The sequence below is a fragment of the Cucurbita maxima genome, unplaced genomic scaffold (assembly GCF_002738345.1).
Source record: "Cucurbita maxima cultivar Rimu unplaced genomic scaffold, Cmax_1.0 Cma_Scf00011, whole genome shotgun sequence".
In the NCBI taxonomy this organism is placed as follows: domain Eukaryota; kingdom Viridiplantae; phylum Streptophyta; class Magnoliopsida; order Cucurbitales; family Cucurbitaceae; genus Cucurbita; species Cucurbita maxima.
Window position 1 is genome coordinate 1,101,124 of NW_019272027.1, and position 18,645 is coordinate 1,119,768.

Consider the following 18,645-nt stretch of genomic DNA (forward strand, 5'->3'; position numbering starts at 1 on the left):
GACGAGTGTCTCGGATGACTTCCTTTGAAATGAGTTTTTCAAGGACATTATCAGGCGGCACAGGCGTGCCGATATTGTGTCCCTGCCCGCACGTCGGAGGTTGAATTTTGCACCCACTATCGGGTACGGTATCGATTGAGCCCAAATGGATGGATGTTCGGGATGTCCCCGATGAGATGAATGACACGTGGACCCATTCTCGATAGCATGAAGGAGTGAGTTACGATGACCGGCAACACCTGTGACTTGGGATGACGTCAAGACATATTGCTTTGAGCACTTGGCCTCGAGTAGAGGCAAGATCGAGTTGAATGACTTGGCCTAGTGTAGAGGTAAGTCAGTTGTGTCGCGAATTATTGAACATGCATGTGCAGGCAGCGTGTGTGACTGAACAAACTTGGATTCTGCACGAGCGATGTTCGGTTGGTGAAGAAAAACCTTGCATAAGGTCCAACGAACCCACAAAGTCGGTCGAAAAATGAATATGGGGCTTGAGTTTCCCTTAAGGTTGGTTATGAACGTGTCTGTTAAAGATCACGTGTTTGTTTAGATTGTTGTTGGTTAGTATCTGACTAATTAAATCTCCTTATAGTCCGGAGTTATTTAGTTTTGGTTTGATTTAGTTTTTGATTTGTTTACGAATTTGTTACCAGATTTTTAGGTAGATTTTCTAAATATTTTTTTTATTCTCTCTATATAGAGGCTTCTTGCTCTTCGTAATACAATCTTCTCATCAACCATTCAATCATTCATTCTTCCACTAACAATTGGTATCAAAGCAGTCTTCTTGAGGGATTTGTGAGATCAAAATGGGAGGAGAATCCAGTTCTTCAGTTGTTGCACCATTAGTCTTCCATGGAGACAATGAGATCAAAATGGGAGGAGAATCCAGTTTTTCAGTTGTTGCACCCCTAGTCTTCGATGGAGACAATTATCAAATGTGGGTAGTTCGTATGGAGACTCATTTGGAGGTTTTGGATCTTTGGGAAGCAATAGAAGAGGATTACGAGGTCCGTCCACTTCTAGCAAATCCTACTGTAGCACAAATCAAAGCACAGAAAGAAAAGAAGATAAGAAAATCAAAGGCAAAAACTCTATTTGCAGCTGTATCTCAAATGATCTTCATGCAAATAATGTCCCAAAGGAAATCTGGGATTACCTGAAAGCTGAATATGAAGGAGATGAGAGGACTCGTGGAATGGAAGTCCTAAATTTGATTAGGGATTTTGAGTGTCAGAAGATGAAGGAGTCTGAGTCGGTGAAAGAGTACTCTAACAGACTTCTCAGCATCGCCAACAAGGTGAGATCACTTGGTTCTGTGTTAAATGATTCCACGATCGTTGAAAAGCTGCTAGTCACTGGAACTTCCAGAGAAGTTTGAAGCCACCATTACTACTCTGGAGAATACCAAAGACCTGTCAAAGATTTCTCTTACAGAGTTCTTGAATGCTTTACAAGCACAAGAGCAAAGGAGGTCTATGAGGTAAGAAGAGGTGATTGAAGGTGCCTTACATGTCAAACATCAAGACAATAGCAGGTATAAAAACAAGAAAATTTTAAAAAACCAATCGACGAATGGAGATTCATCTGCCAATTATAGGAGGAGGTTCCAAAAAATTCTATCCACCTTGCCGCCATTGTGAGAAGAAAGATCATCCACCATACAAGTGTTGGAGAAGACTTAACGCCTTCTGCTCCAAGTGCAATCAACTTGGACATGAAGCTGTGATCTGTAAAGCCAAATATCAGGTGAAAGAAGTAGATGCATAGGTAATTGATCAAGAAGAAGAAGATCAATTGTTTGTGGTCACCTCAGGCAAAGAATCAAGCGAGAGCTAGTTGATTGACCGTAGGTGCCCAAACCATATGACACATGACAAGGAGTTTTTTGAGGAATTAAGAGACACTAAAGTCAAGAGAGTGAGGATTGACAATGGTGAACACTTGAAAGTCAAAGGAAAAGACATAGTAGCTATAACAAGTTATGAATGTACAAAATTTATTCCAAATGTTTTATTTGTACCTAAAATTGATCAAAATCTATTAAGTGTTGATCAATTACTTGATAAAGGCTATAAAGTGTTATTTGAGAATAAGCGGTGCTTGATCAAAGATGCTACTAGCAAAGAATTGTTCAATGTCAAAATGAAAGGAAAAAACTTTGCTCTAAATCCGATGGAGAAAGAGCAGATGACCTTTATATCCAGAGCTAGTGCCACTAAGATTTGACATAAAAGACTTGGGCACTTTCATCATCGAGGTTTGCTTCAGATGCAGTTAAAGAAGCTGGTAGAAGGACTCAATGACATTGATGATGACATGCCTCCTTGTCGTGCTTGTAATTTTGGGAAGCAACATAGGCAACCCTTTCCTAAACAGGCATGGAGAGCCTCGAAAAAATTGCAACTGGTTCATACTGATATTTGTGGTCCTCAGTGAACACCATCATTAAATGGTAATCTTTATTACATTATTTTTATTGATGATCTAACACAAGAATGTGTTTGATCTTTTTTATGAAGCAAAAGTCAGAAGTTGTTGGTGTATTTTGGAAATTCAAAGCCAGAGTTGAGAATGAAAGTGCATGCTTGATTCAAACTGTAAGATCAGATAATTGCAAGGAGTACACTTCAGAAACTTTTAACAGGTTTTGTGAAGAGGCTGGAATTGAATATCAATTGACAGCACCATACACTCCTCAACAGAATGACGTCAGTGAAAGGAGAAATAGACTCATAATGGAGATGACGAGATGCATATTTCATGAGAAGAATCTTCCAAAACGTTTTTGGGGAGAAGCAGCAAACACTGCTGTGTACTTGCAAAATCGAATTTCAACAACAGCTGTGAAGGACCTGACACCATTTGAAACTTGGTATGGTTACAAACCTTCTTTAAAGTTCCTTTGAGTATTTTGGTGTCTTTGTTTCACTTACATTCCACAGGTCAAATGTGATAAGCTTGACAAAATGGCAGAAGCTGGAATCTTTGTTGGGTATAACACTATATCCAAAGCTTACTGAGTTTTTCAACCGGACACTAGTCAGGTTATTGTGAGCCGAGATGTTCATTTGCTGAAAATGAGCAATGGAATTAGGAATAACTAACGAATGTGAATCAGATTTCTAATGCACCAAACGACTTAACCTTTGGTAGCATGTTAGAGGAGTGAAGATGAACGACAAGAAGAGTCTGAAGATGAACAACAAGATGATTTGGTTGATGATGCACTTGTGAGAGGTACAAAGTTACTCTCTGATATTTATCAAAGGTGTAATGTAGCTATTTGTGAGCCTGTAGGGTTACATGATGCAAAAAACAGTTAACATTGGATGGCTGCAATGTAGGAGGTGCTTTCGATGATCGAGAAAAATAAAACATGGGAGTTGGTTGATCGACCTCTAAACAGAAAGATAATTGGAGTAAGATGAGTGTTTAGGAAAAAGCTTGGAGTTCACAGCATCTAAGCAAGGAGGAGCGTTAAAGATCGTGTGTTTGTTTAGATTGCTGTCAGTTAGTATCTGACTGATTAAATCTCCTTATAGTTAGGAGTTGATTTAGGTTTGATTTGTTTACTGTATATATAGAGTCTTCTTACTCTTTATAATACAATCTTCTCATCAACCATTCAACCACTCATTCTTCCACTAACACCATCCCCAATATTTCCTACCAGACTCACTGCACTAGGGTCTCTCGTCTCCTTAAACCCCATGTCAGTCTAACTGCTGACCATGCCCTCAGTCCCTACGGTATTTGTTCGCCTGTTGCAGTTGGTGCACAGATGGTTGACGATGCGGTTCCATCTAGTCATACCGCCATTTCTGTCCTACTGTGATTGTCAATGCTGCCGGCCCTCAGTGTTCTTCGACCCTAGCTCCTTCTATAGCCTTAGTTGCTCTCAAAGGCAACATAGGTGGTAGGAGCTTTGGCCTTGATGGTACGATGGATTCTCTCGTCCAAGCTTAGGACGAACTTCTAAGCCAACTTAAACTCTATGTCAACCAATTCACGGGCAAACAACTTCAGTCTCATTAGCTCTCTCCTCATTTTCCATGAGGGAAACTCCCTCCAACATTTCCTCTCTGAATCAAAAGGTATCATATTGAGTAATATCAGTCATGTATTTTAATTTCCGTGTAGGCAATGACAAAACATCCATTCTACATCAGTTAAATGAATTCTTGTTGTTTTCAGAGTTGAGTCGCCTCTGGGTATTATTCCTCCCAAAAGACCTCTTTGGATTGGGACCACAGTATCACACCTTTGTCGGGCTAAGAATCTCTCGGTAGACTCCCACCATACTTTTGCATCCTTATACAACATAAATGACATGCATGACACTTATGGTCATCTAGACAGTTCATCAATTGGAAGATTGTCTCTAGCGAAGACAACCATAGTTGTGTCATCATCGGATCCTCTGAGGTTTCGGTAAATATATGAGGGTCATACCTCTTGAAGTCCTATAGGTACCTAGCCTCTCTCGTTGATGTCACATTGTTGACTTGCTGATTGGCCACCATGGTACATCATGACCTGAAATGATTCCCACATCAGGGTTGTCGTGGGATCTAGTCGCGCCGTAGGCGCCACTGGGGGTGGCGCTGCTGCGTTTGTTCGAGTCATGGATCCCTCATGAATCAGACTCCTTCTACCCCTGCCTCGTCCTCTTGTAGGGGGTCATCCTCCTTTTTAACCTCTTTCACGTCCTTTAGGTAGCATAATCTATAACATGCACATGATATACTAAGTCTACAACCCTTATCACATAAACACAATCAATCATCATAATATTCAACATAACCATTTATAATCTTTTGTATACATACATGACAACGACCGTGCATCAATGGTGGGGCCAGAAAACATGCTGAGTCTACCTTATAGGCTAGTCTACAAAGTCTATAAGCTTAGAACTCTGGCACCATTCATAATGAGTCATGCCCAGGGTTCAGAATTCAAATTTGGAACTTAATGATCCCGACATTCTTTTGCACCCTCTACAACATGGCCACGTTACTTAGTCTTCACTTCTTAAGAGTGAAAACTATCTCTATAGACCAATATGAGTTCTTCCAGCATGCTTTGTCTTCACTCACATGCATTCCAGAAAAATTCTTAGGAGGTAACCCTTCGTTCCTTTGCCTTTGCCTTTACTTTCCAGTCTCGCATCTTCACATCTTTCCCTACTTCGAGTCGATTTTCATTCCGGCCATGGTAGTAATTATATGACACCGATATGAATTTTCTCCTGCTGAGGAGCGAAATCGAAAAAGGCTTAGACATTTCCTGTGTTGGCATTCCAGCCTTCTCAATGATTCAAGATAAGCAAAATGAAAAGGATTCCAATTTCGCGTGGATTTACTTTGTTGGGGCGAAGCAACTGGAACAAGACCTAAATTAGCAGACAATTATGTCGAAATATTCCTCACTTACTCGGGGAGGTCCGGGGGTGATCGAGAGGAATCACGGATAAGAGATTTTGGAGGAGGTTCTGGATTACAAAGTCTCACAAGAAAGAAATGGGTCTCCTTTGAGGAGAAGGAGGTGCACAAGTAGTCGTCATTGGATTTTCTCGAAGTTCAAACCTCACCTGCAGAGGTTGGCGTCTGAGCCCAAGAAGAAGCGAAGCCAGAATGCCAGAGTCTTCTCTCTCTGGTGAACAAAAATGATGAGCTGGAATTCCTCCCCAGAACTCGATCTACGGCAGGAATGAAAAACAAGAGACTTTTTCTCGAAATATGAACCAATGTCAATGCCCTAATTGAAGAAGAAAAATGGCTAGGACAGTTCTGGAAGGACCGCTTAACCATGGAATTTATATGATTGAGCCGTTGAAAAAGAAGGTACACTTTGTTGGTATAGGTAGTGACTTTCAATTATTTTAAGTATCTCTTAGTTATCCTATCCTCAAGATCCTTCTCATTTAGATGTGGTATCGGTTCATTCATGTACCTCTCCTTTACTCGGGTGTCACATGCCAACTACCTTTTTTCTTGGTTCGTCCCCGAATCACATCTTACTGGGAGAGGTACTGGTTTGATATCAACTGTAACGACTCTATTTTTCAATTAATAACAAGGTCACAACTACATACATGACGTGACTAATACGTGCGGAAAACATTCATTTAAAATATTTCATAAAAAGGTGTCATGGACTTATCATTCACAATACATACTTTAAAACAACATTGTCATGAAATAAAGAAGTGAAATGTAAATGACATGAATTTAAATAAAATAAAACAAGTCCTAATCTAACATAAGGGTTACCAAACAGACATTAATGTACCTACCATAACATAGACATTAATGTACCTAATGTAACGTTGGTTTCATGGTTTAATCGTGACGCCGTCATCCTACATGGGGTGCCTTACCTTCTTTTGAAAACTAAGAGTAGCACGTAACTTGAGTATTTTAAGAAATACTAGTAAGTGATTCTACCATTGGGGTCGAGAAATGAAATCACATGCAATATGGTGGGATCTATCTTTTAAAAAATTGTAGCATGATCTTGAGCTGATTTCCAGTCCAGGGTTGAATGTGTAGTACTTCCCTACACACGGTCCGCATAGCGTACACGGACCTATCAGGCGAGCTCGTATACGTACCTCGTAGGTTTGGCTTGTTAGGTTTGTGTGTGCTGATGCTACCAGACACCACAGAGGGAAAGAGCTCACATAACATCATACCAAACATAAATGTTGTAAGGTATACATCCGTACTTAAATGTCATAAGGTACGCATCCCTACTAACCATAATAGGAAAGTATCTCAATGCATATGTCACATAAAAAAGCATGAGGTTCCCATAGCTTAAAATCATGACATAAGTCTATGATGCAAGCCAAACCTCCATTCATTTATAATATAATGGGCATATGAATCATGCTTACATAATTCTGGTCGAATCTTGCTAGATGTATAGAGGTTTATGCATCATAGATTGTCGATATCATAAACATGATTCTACAACATGACATAATCACATTATAACATAGCTTAAAAACATAGCATAGCACAACATAACATAGTATAGCATAGCATAACATAACATAGTATAGCATAGCATAGTATAACATACCATAACACAGCATATCAATCATAATTATGACATATGGAGGGACCATGGAGCACGCGTTATCATACATCATACAATTTGTCTAACCAAGTCGACAGAAGAGCCACTTACCTGGTTGGCCTAAATCAAAGTTACTATACTCTCTTCATGCTAGGAGCTCTTTGAAATCTAATTATACCTTAGGAGTCCCACCGTCATAACTTAGAATTATAGTAGGAAAATTGACTCACATAATTTGCATAAAATGATCTAAAACTTAACTCCAAATAATTTTAAATTGGCTAAACAATAGCCTAACCTTAAACACCTTCCAAGTATCGAGAATTGCTCCTGAAAAGTCAAAACATGGTAGAAAATGGTTAGAGCATATCATACCCAAGTTGGATCAGCTGAGAAGCTGAGCTAAAGTCGTCAGAAAATGTATTCTTCAATTGACTCCAAATCTATCCCTCCATGTTTGATTCATCCTAGGTAGACCCACGACATCAGATTATAATATATAAACGAACTTAACTTAGCCTAAAGGTATCAAATGGTTTCAAGTTTAAACATAGATTTGAATGGAGTGGTACATGAGAGAAAAATGAACCTCCCTAATTGAGGTAAAACGAAGCTAGTAAAACATATTCTAAAAATCAAATTCAAATTATACTTAAATAACCTTATAAAACCCAATTTGAAAATTATAAACATCGACATTATATCTATTGACATGTTCGTAAAATTGAGGATCTCGACATTTAAAACTGTCGTTAGAACTACATATCATCAATTCGATCTCCAACTCAGTTCTTGAATTTGATAAAACTTAAAAAAAAAAAAAAAAAAAAGACGAGTAATTAAAATAAGTTCCCATTATCTTACTTGGGATTGAATTATATCCAAAGATTGAATTAAGCAATGGGTAAGGCTGAGTTGATGAGTTCTTAAGCTTCCTCCACCTCAAAATTCACCATTAATTGCCCTAAATACCCTCTCCTAATATCATAAATCAAACATATAAAACAAACTCCAACTAATAATAGAATGATTTATTATATTAAAATTATTATTATCATAATTATAATTGTTTTTAATGTATGGTTTCCAATAATAAATTTAATTTAACCATATTTACAAAAATTAAATAATCAAAAGAACCAAGAAAAAACAAATATAAAATGACGGCTGTAGTTTATTGATGCATTTATTTATTTATTTATTTATTTATTTATTTATTTATTGTGGCTATAACTTCTAATAAGTATTGTCCGTTCAAGTTAATTTTTTTAAATTAATAATTTATGGAGATGGTTTAAAACACATATCAACATGGCAGCTAGGAGCACGGAGAATACAATGCAAAAGCTTTTGCTACCGTTTTTGGTTCTCATTCTGGTTTCGTTCTCCTCTCCAACGTGGAGTTCTGATCAATCTGAATCGACCTATTCGCACTTTGTGCTCGTTCATGGCGCATGTCTTGGCGCTTGGTCATGGTACAAGGTCATTACCCTCTTGCAAACGGCTGGTCATAAAGTGACTGCACTCGACATGGCCGCTGCTGGGATCAACCAGACGCAGCCCGAGTCGTTGGCATCGCTTACCGAGTACTTCGAGCCATTGTTGAGCTTCATGGAAGCGTTGCCTTCAGATGAACGGATTGTTCTGGTCGGCCACAGCCTCGGCGGGCTCGGTATCTCCATGGCCATGGAGAGGTTCCCTGAGAAAGTCTCTGTTGCCATTTTTGTGACTGCAGCCATGCCTGGTCCCATCGTGGGGTCTTTTACCATTGAGAAACTGGTTTGAAATCTAACTCGTGTTAATTTTTGTTGGATAATGAAAGTTCCGCGTCAGTTAATTTAGGGAATGCTCGTGGGTTTATAATCAAAAAATATTATTGCGTGGACAATATCATATCATTTGGAGAGTAGGCATGTTCGTCTAACCATGGACATTTATAAAGTTATTTATTTTTTTTTAGATGAAAATACTTCAAATGCTAAGAGCCTTCTACTCTGAAGAGGATTCCAAAGCTTCTAATTCGAACCTATTCCTATTCTCTCAAGAAGAATTGGAAGCCAAGCTTTTCCCTCTCTCGCCACCTGAGGTTTGTAGTTCTTCTTTTGACTTAATGCTTGAGTCGAGTGAAGAAAGGGGAGTTTATATGTAAGAAATACATGTCCATTGCATGAGGTGTTTGGGAAAACAAAAAGTAGAGTCATGTGAGCTAATGCTCGAAGTAGACAATATCATATCATTGTGGAGGGTGATGGTTCCTAACATTGTATCGGAGCTATGTACTTAACCTAGCCATGTCAATAAAATCCTCAAATGTCGAACAAATAAGTTGTGAGTCTCGAAGGTGTAAAATCAAAAGAGATTCAAGTGTCGAACAGCTCGAGTGTTTTAGAAAAAGAGTCGAACCTCGATTAAGGGGAGGCTATTCGAGGGCTCCATAGGCCTCAGGGAAGGCTCTATGGTATACTTTGTTCGAGGAAAGCTGTTCTAGGGCTCCATAGATCTCAGGAGAGGCTCTATGGTGTACTTTGTTCGAAGAAAGCTGTTCTAGGACTCCATAGATCTCAGGGGAGACTCTATAGTGTACTTTGTTCAAACAGAAAATTGTTGAGAGATGAGTCCCACACCGGGTAATTAAGAGGTTGATCATAAGTTTATAAGTAAGGAATACATGTCCATTAGTAGGAGACCTTCTCAGAAAACTAAAAACAAAGCCATGTGAGCTAACATTCAAAGCAGACAATATGATACCATATGGAGGGTCGTGGTTCCTAACAAATATCATTTACAACCGGTCAATTTGAACACTCACCTAAAAGCTAAGAGAGTAAATTGGAAAAGCTATAATAAACCTGATATAAGCTCTAGTATTGATGTGGGCATGTATGTTGGTATTATAGGATCTGACATTGGCAACAACACTGGTGAGGCCCCAAGCGATGTTCGGCATTTTGGAGTCGATGAAGGAGCTGAGGCTGACAAGAGACAAATACGGGTCGGTGAAAAGGGCTTTCATCATATCAGAAAAGGACGAGATGACATCCATGATCATGGTGTGGGCAATGCTCACATTCAACAAGCCAGACCGTCAGGCCGTGGTTAAGGGTTCAGATCACATGGTCATGGCTTCCAAGCCCCTTCAACTTGCCCAACAACTCACCACCATCGCTCAAGACTTCGCTTCTTCTTCCACATATGATATGTAATTAATAATATGTTGAGTATGGCTTAAATATATTTACTAATCAACTAATTAATTATTCAAATATTATATGAAAGAGAAGTTCTACACGTGTATTTGTAATTATAACTCTATTAAAAAAATGATATGAAATGAAAGAAATATTAGTAACTTTTCGTCGTAAAAGAAAGGTGGACCTTAGCTAGCGAGCTCTCATAGAACCATATAGCCAACTTAATTTGGAAATTATTGGCTACATATTTGCTCTATTTCGAGAGGTCCATGGAGAAGACTAATGTAGCCAATTCAAGTGAACCGACCCTCCAAAGGTCTAACTCGAGAAGTCGTTTATTCTGCTGTTCTTATTGAGACTTCATTAGGATAGAAAGCTTACTTAGGCTATGAATGTGTGGGAAAGGACCCTTCTCCAACTTTCTCTTCTTTATTGGGTAGGACCTCCAATAAGGTTATGTTCATAGAGTTAGGACTCGTTATTTAGGAATGCAATTCTAGGAACTATTTTGTACCACTCGAGCCTCGACGAAAAATTTGATTTTTCTTTTAAAGTCAAACTTCTAAGAAGCATTTCTGTTTTAATTTCTTCATTTGTGGTATGATGGAGGAAAGGATATTCTGATCTATGCTCCGGGTGATTGTTTGATTGTGTGCATGATTTATACCTTATCATTTTCATGCATTAAGGGGTGATAAAAATATCTTTTTAATAAACATTTGTGAAAGGATAGACACATTTTACGTATTAAGACAATCGTGAGTGATTAGAGGTTAGACCTGTTTGCACTGGGATTGGTTTAGTCGAGGGGCTAACCTCGACGTCCTGGAATTGAGAAATGGAGTCTAAATTGCCTAGATGCCCTTAAGAACCTGGTAGACCTCCACAATATCTGAATATGATTTAAGTTGCTTACATTACCCTAAGAACCTGGTAGACCTCCACAATACTTTTGGGTATTGCTTGTGATGCCCAACTTTCCTCTACTTTCTACGATCAATCTTGTCCTACTGCCCTCACTACTATTAGAACTGTTATTAGGCAAGCAGTTTCTCAAGAGCGTCGAATGGCCGCCTCTCTCATCCGCCTCCATTTCCATGACTGCTTCGTTCAAGGTTGTGATGCATCCATATTGCTCGATGATACACCCTCTATGATAGGCGAACAAAACGCAGCGCCTAATAGAAACTCTGCAAGAGGATATGGAGTGATACACAAAGCTAAGACTGAAGTTGAGAAGATATGTCCCGGTGTTGTATCTTGTGCAGATATCCTTGCTGTGGCCGCAAGAGATGCTTCTTTTTGTTTAAGTATTTTTTTAAATACGCATGCAAGTTGATTCTATATATGGTGACACTTTTCTAATACTGTTTATATCAAAATGTAGGTCGGTGGTCCATCCTGGACGGTAAAGCTTGGGAGAAGAGATTCTACTTCTGCAAGCAAAACTCTAGCCCAAAGCGAGCTTCCACACTTTGAAGAAAGCCTCGATGGACTTGTCTCAATTTTCTCTATTGCAGGTTCTCACACCATAGGACAAGCTCAATGCTTTCTTTTCCGCAACAGGATACATAACCAAACTATTATTGACACGGGATTTGCTACCACTCGTCGTAGAAATTGCCCCACATCTGGAGGGGACCAAAAATTAGCACACTTGATTTAGTCACACCAAATCTCACCACGCCACCCTTATGATGTTTAGAGATAGGTCCTAAATCATGATTGCTGAGTATTCTTTAAAATACTCCGGTGGTGTACTACATCATTTTTCAGGTAAAGGCAATGCGCACTTGTATAAAGGACGGCGGCATCGCGAGCAGAGATTGTGTCATGTGCATAGGGTCGACTCATATTTAAATTCTTATAGGTTGTTTTGCATTTCATTCTTTTAAATTCTTTTGTATTTGTCTTTATTTTTTTATAAATTTGAGTATTTCGTATGTAAACAGACCATGTGTGTGTTTTTTAATAAGTTGTTTAATCATTTTTTCGAAGTTTAAGTTATAAATGATGTTTATGTAAGAGTTATATTTCCGCATTGGAGATGAGAATGAAACGCTAATAGCGACTATGAGTATGTGAAAATTTAGGGTCGTTACAATACAGCTCCTTTCCCTTCGTGGTTACAGCAACGTTAGTGTACGCTCCCCTAAATGGCAGGCTCATATAATAGCCCAAAAAAATCATAAATAATGAAATAAATAAAAAAATAAACAAATAAAAATAATTATAAAAAAATAGTTAAATATACTAATAATAAATAAATAAATAAACAAAAAAAACAAATTTTCCCCTCCTCTCCACTGACCTCTCATCCCTTCCCACAATTATCTCTCTTCAATTCATCGTCAGTGTAACAACAAAAAGAAACAGAAAAATAACTTCAGATTTACTTGAGAAACATTAATTATTACAATAATGGTTTAGCTTTGAATTAGAGAAACTAAATGTCAATCATTTATAAGAATTCTGGTAAATCGGGTCAGATGAGTAAATATTAGATTAAATTTATATCAGTAGCTAAATGATTAAATTAAAAATAGAATGACCAAGAAAATGTGTGAAAACACTAAAATAAGGAAAGATTTGGAAATAGGAATCCAAATTTAGAATATATGAGAACAAAATTAAAAGACAACCCGAGTAAATATAGATAAAAAGGAAGATTTAGTAATTAAAAACAACTAAATATAGAGAGAAGAGTAAATTAGGGAGTACTCTAGCTTAAGTGATCTTACTAAAAAAAATTATATGAGTTATGATGATGTATGAACTCTATTGTACGATGTCGTATGTTAGTATATGATAATGTATAAATTATGATAATATACGGATTATGATGATATATGAGTTATGTACATAATATATATATATATATATATCGATAAATGACGTACTTGATATGCTTGATAAGAGTATAGACTATTACAATATTTTTCATAAATTCATTCCTCCCAAAACAATTTAGTAGTCAAATGGGTCAACTTTGGCTACATGAAAGTGGACCAATAAGAAAAATGTTATTTATTTATTGTTAGTATTAGTATTATTATTATTTTCCATTGACATGAAGTAAAAACATTGTAGTTCAAGAAATTAAAAAAAAAAACAAAAACATTTATTCTCTCGGTTAATTTAACCTAATAGAATCGTGATACACATGTCAGTTTAATTTATACTATTCCACGTCCCTTTGAGATAAACCCATATCGACCTAAAAAAAAAATTGGAAATTGAGGAGAAGAATCTCGAGTAATGTTAGGTTCAGTTTTTTGTAACATCGGATTAGACCTAACACAAAGTCTTTTTCGGTTAACTGAGTAACTCGAGATAGAGCTTCAATTTCCTGTTCACTCGGAATGGAATGGTGGTTAGGTCAATCAAGAGAAAAAAATGAGGGGAAAAAAAAAAAAACATATTATCCATTGGAGATCGTATGGGCAGGAGTTCATGTTACTCAATTATTGTCGGTCTCAAGGAACGATAAACCCAACAAATTCCATCAAAATTACAATTGGAATTATTTTCCAAAAAATAAATAAATACAAAAAAGACAACCAACATCCCCACATCGCCGCCGTCAGATGGTTAGTTTCAAGGGTAAAAACCGACGAACGGAATCGGAGTCCGAGAGGTCGTCGACGGCCGTTGCGGCGGCTGAGAAACCTGGTGGATTACCTCGACGACGGATTCAGCGACGACGACGACGAAATTGATGGCCAATCTCAGCATCTCCAAGTAGAGTTCGAATCTCTGAATCGCCATTTTGAAGCCTTTTTTTTCTTTTTTTTGTTTCCGTCAATTTTCCGCGTCGCTCTGTTCTCTAATTTCTTCTATGCCTCAAGTCTTATCTCTCTATATTTATAGCCGTGGAAATGGAGGGTCCTCTTCTTAATAATATATTTTATTTTATGTTTTTAAATATTTAATTATTCAAAAACAAATAAATGTATTTCATTTTTAAATATATGTCTTAAAATCATGTGTTATTTTATGTAGGACTTTATGGTTGTTTATTTAATTAACTAACATTACGAAAGCCAATTGTTAAGTGATTTTTTTTTTATTTTTCTTTAAAATGGAAAATATTAAAGAAATTAAAAAAAAAAATATTTTTAAGGGTTTTATTATTATTATTATTTATTATTATTATTTTTTTGGGATAGACGAAGGGACAATTATTCACATGTTTGGAGGTTAATTTGGCTTTTGGAGCATTCCAAGAGACACCGCCCTTTCTCTCTCTCGTATTAAAATGGTTTTCGATAATAAATATTTCTGGTTTACAAATTTTTGTTTATTTCTTTAATTATAATTTTGATATATTTTTTTTAAATTTTTTTTTCTTACAATACATTATTCTAACTAATATCCTGTTTTTTTTTTTTTTTTTTTTTACTTAAAAAATTATTTTTAATTTTTTTTTTAAATGTACGGATATTATTGAAACTTTTAAACGAGATAAAAAGTCAAATTTAATTTTAAAAATTATGGTTCATTTGATTTTTTATTTATTATTTTAAAATATTAAGTCAATAATTACTATCCACACGTCGACTTCCTTGTTTTTTTTTTTTTTAGATTAATTATTAAAAAATACACAATTTTTAAACACCATAAAACAAATGATTTTCTTACAAAATCACTTTTTTTTTTTTTTTTTTTTTTTTTNTTTTTTTTTTTTATCTTTTCAAAATTTAACTTAATTTTTTTAAAAAATTCTTCAAGAAAATGGGGAAGTATGTTCTGATTAGATATATAATTTAAATATATATCTAATAGTTTAATTATTAAAAAAATTAAATATATGGATGATTTATTCGGTATAAAATGAACATCAAAATTTAAAATTTAGAGATTTATAAAATATTTATTTTTACTTTAAATTAATAAGAACGACATCACTTATTAGTATCGTTTACATAGATTTTCTTTTAGTTTCATTCAAAAGCTGATATCCCTAAAGATATGGTCTCTTAGCTATGAATACTCATCGACTCTCGGGAAAGGGTAGAAGAATGGGACCTATTATGGGACATACAATGCACCAAATCGCCCTCCCTTCGGGGATGCCCTCAGCATCGAGGAACATATACTAGGAAATTTTCTTTTAGTTTCATTCAAAAGTTGATATCCCTAAAGATATGGTTTCTTTTCACGTAATATGAAATTTTCTTTACATTCTCGATTAAATTTTTACACTAAAATAAAATAAATTATAAAAGACATGGTCAAAATGGTATTTTAATAATAATATAATTATAAAAAATATATATTTTTTGGAAATGAAAGGAATATTCTTTTATGAATTTAAAAATATATAATCTAAGTCTTTGTTGTTATCCAAATGCAAAGGAATTTAATATTTTAAAGAGAACTAGTAGTAGTAGTAGGAGGCATGCTCCAATGCATGGGGTGAGAGAGCCTTGGTTTTCCATTTTTTTTTAATAAAAATAAATAAAAAATAAAAAAAGCAATAATCTCAAAGTTGCTGAATCTTATGTCTTCTAATGCCAACTTATCCAAAATTTTCTTACGATAATGGTCAGCTTGTAGAGTTTCTAATTCCTTTGGTGGTTGCAATTACCTAAGTGTACTATATTTTCAGTGTCTACGACGTGATATGCATAGAGGCATGCTTGGCATCCAAGGTTATGGTCACAAGAGGCTAGGGTATAAGCATCTAATCTTATACTGGGCTTAAGATACCCTGTGCTCAAATCCATGGGTTGAATATCTGCACTCTGCAATGTCAGCTCTCTCTGACTTCCTACGGTTAGTGTGCTATCTCGTGACCCCTTCTGGCCTTCCAATCGTCCCTAAACACTATAACTCAGAATCTAGTATCGTCTTGTAGGGTTAACGTTCACTCTTTACTGCCCAAGGACATTACCATAACTAAAAATCTATATCACGTAACCCAAAACATACACAAATACATAAAAGTCTTACAACATATCATATACTACTAAGTAAGGTTAGATTGCATACCTAGTTGCGGCGAAACGTGTCATCAAGCTGAGTTACAGAGGTGTACGACTTTCTATCCGAAGAAAAGTTTACAAAACCTAAAATCTCACTGCTTTTGTCACGACTCGATTTTTAGGCTTCAAACTCAAATCATGACCTAAAAGAAAAAATTAAAATAAAAAATAAAAATCTGATAAAATTCAAATCAAAATAAAAACAAACAACAACACAATTAAACATAAAATGAATCAAATTACAAGACGATGTTGTTCAAATTTATTACAAATGGAAAAATAGGTTTGAAACTCAATTACAAATGTTGATTAATGCTCCGAAATGACCCCTCTGAACCACATAGCTCTCAAAGGCTACAAACACCTAGAAAAGAAAAATACTCAATAAGTAACCTAGAAAGGTATCCATAGGCTTTACATACTAAGTAAATGACTCTCATTGTTCTCATTGAGGGGGCCTGAATGACCCCCTCTGACCACATGGATCACATTGCATTCTTAACCTAGTAGGTATCCACAGGCTTTACTTCAAGCTCTAGGAATTTTGAGCCTAGCCTCTACTACTATCTGAGCATCTGGGTACCTCGAAGTTTGGATAGGTACTTTAGTTGCTCATAAACCCACTTTGGGTACGGGGGAGGTGGTTCACTCATTTCTGGCGTGCCAGTCTTTTGGGCAACAAATCTCATCTCTATTGCGAACTTATTTTCTATTCTTAGACTTAGGGTAGCTTGCTTTGCCTAAGCACTGTGTAACCTGTGTCCTGGGTCGAGGTACTAATAAAATTCTCTCTCTAATGGCAACAGTATGGTGTATGCTAGCCTTCATGTTATCCATGAGAGGTTAGTTGACAAATCCTTCCTACACATTCATATGGTCACCCAAGGTTGGGGGAGTGACTCCCTATACTTGCCAACTATTAAGATTATCTATATAATCCTACGTCCCCTCTCAAGATGGATTTGTTGTGTAGGATAATCCAACTGAACTGTCAATTACGCAACCCTAACTAACCTAGGTCTGGCTTGACGGTACTAGTACCAGAGTAGAAAGGAAAGTGGAAGTTATGTTGACACTGTGCCTATTACTATTAGCCTAGAGAGCTACCTTTGTCATTCTTGGATGCCGTGAAGATTTACTACGTTCTTAGAGGTGTCTAGGCAATTTAAATCTCGTCTCTCATTTCTAGGTCGTTTAGGGCTAACTCCTCGAGTTAATCCATTCTTGGGTGCACCTAGGTTTAAACCTCTGATCGTCGTTTAGAATCCTGGGGTGCATGGCATGTTGGAAATGTCTATAGCATACTAATCTTAACTTGGTTCACTCAACATGTGTGGCTATTCTCATGCTTATTTGATCTCTCTAAGCTCTAATCATATTGAGTCTATTCATCTAGGGTTGGTTTTACTAGCATGCATACATTTTCAAGTGATTCCTATAAGTATTACTTGCCTAGAATCAATATAGCTACTTACTTGGTTGTCGTGTGTCTTCTTGAGTTCGCTTTTATGCTAGTAGAATGCTCTAAATTTCTCGAAAGCTCACTCATAGGCCTTAGATCAAGTAGAATTAAGGTAAGTACTGAAACCAGAATGAGAAACAGTCGAAACGAGCGAAAAGCGATGACCATGCGCTCTCACTTGTGGTGGGGGCAATCTTACACACGCATCCACGCGTGCATAATTACAGGCAAGTAGCGCACGAGCAGGCAGGTAGCATGCGATCAACGCTCAGTATCGAACCCTAGGGAATGTGAAAATTACCTATAATTTTTTTATGACGTTATGTGGCACTCACTGGTAAGTGCTTTGAGTCAGGTTGATTCTCAGTTAACGGATTGGGTTACAGTACTGAGCCCAGTCGCACCCATGTTAACAGATTGCAGTTTTAGGTCGAATCAGGTAAGCTCAAGCAACATGTCTCCACCAAAAGCATGATGCGTAGCTCCAGTCACATGCTCAACATAGAATTGCTCCAAGCAAAGAATACTTAACCATGAAATTCATGTCATTGATTCACTGAAAGAAAAAAAAAAAGGTACATGTCGTTGGTATAGGTAATAATTTTCATTTCCTTTAAACCTTTGTTAGTCATCCTATCCTTTAGATCGCTCTGGGAAGTATGATGAGTTTATAATCAAGGAATACTATCTTCCACTGATGTGAAGCTTTCTGGGGAAGCCTAAAGCAAAGCCATTGTGATGTGTCTAAAGTGGACAATATCATACCATTGTACCATTGTGAAGTCGTGTTCGTCTGAACTAAAATTCAATCCCATCCATTTCAAATTGAAAATTTTTAAAAAGCTCGTGTAAGGGCTACACCACTGTTACCATGGGGAACCGGCAGTGGATTTTGGTCCCGCCATCTTAAACCCTT

General features: G+C 36.7%; 2 protein-coding genes across 2 annotated transcripts; both read left to right on the forward strand.

The window, feature by feature from the left end:
• The first annotated feature begins 8,390 nt into the window (after positions 1-8,390).
• On the forward strand, positions 8,391-10,307 carry LOC111486088 (probable esterase PIR7A). Its single transcript, XM_023133095.1, has 3 exons — positions 8,391-8,868; positions 9,050-9,175; positions 9,987-10,307. The coding sequence occupies exons 1-3, from the start codon at positions 8,401-8,403 to the stop codon at positions 10,290-10,292; spliced, it is 900 nt and encodes a 299-aa protein (XP_022988863.1). The 5' UTR covers positions 8,391-8,400; the 3' UTR covers positions 10,293-10,307.
• Positions 10,308-10,907: 600 nt separating this feature from the next.
• On the forward strand, positions 10,908-11,951 carry LOC111486566 (lignin-forming anionic peroxidase-like). Its single transcript, XM_023133741.1, has 3 exons — positions 10,908-10,916; positions 11,218-11,586; positions 11,668-11,951. Exons 1-3 carry the CDS (start codon positions 10,908-10,910, stop codon positions 11,944-11,946), a joined length of 657 nt encoding a protein of 218 aa, XP_022989509.1. The 3' UTR covers positions 11,947-11,951.
• The last annotated feature ends 6,694 nt before the right edge of the window (positions 11,952-18,645 follow it).

Coding starts and splice junctions, on each gene's coding strand:
- LOC111486088 (XM_023133095.1), top strand. CDS start 8,401: ATGGCAGCTAGGAGCACGGAGAATACAATGCAAAAGCTTTTGCTACCG. Junction 8,869..9,049: donor CTTTTACCATTGAGAAACTG/GTTTGAAATCTA, acceptor ATTTTTTTTTAG/ATGAAAATACTTCAAATGCT. Junction 9,176..9,986: donor TCCCTCTCTCGCCACCTGAG/GTTTGTAGTTCT, acceptor TTGGTATTATAG/GATCTGACATTGGCAACAAC.
- LOC111486566 (XM_023133741.1), top strand. Junction 11,587..11,667: donor CAAGAGATGCTTCTTTTTGT/TTAAGTATTTTT, acceptor ATCAAAATGTAG/GTCGGTGGTCCATCCTGGAC.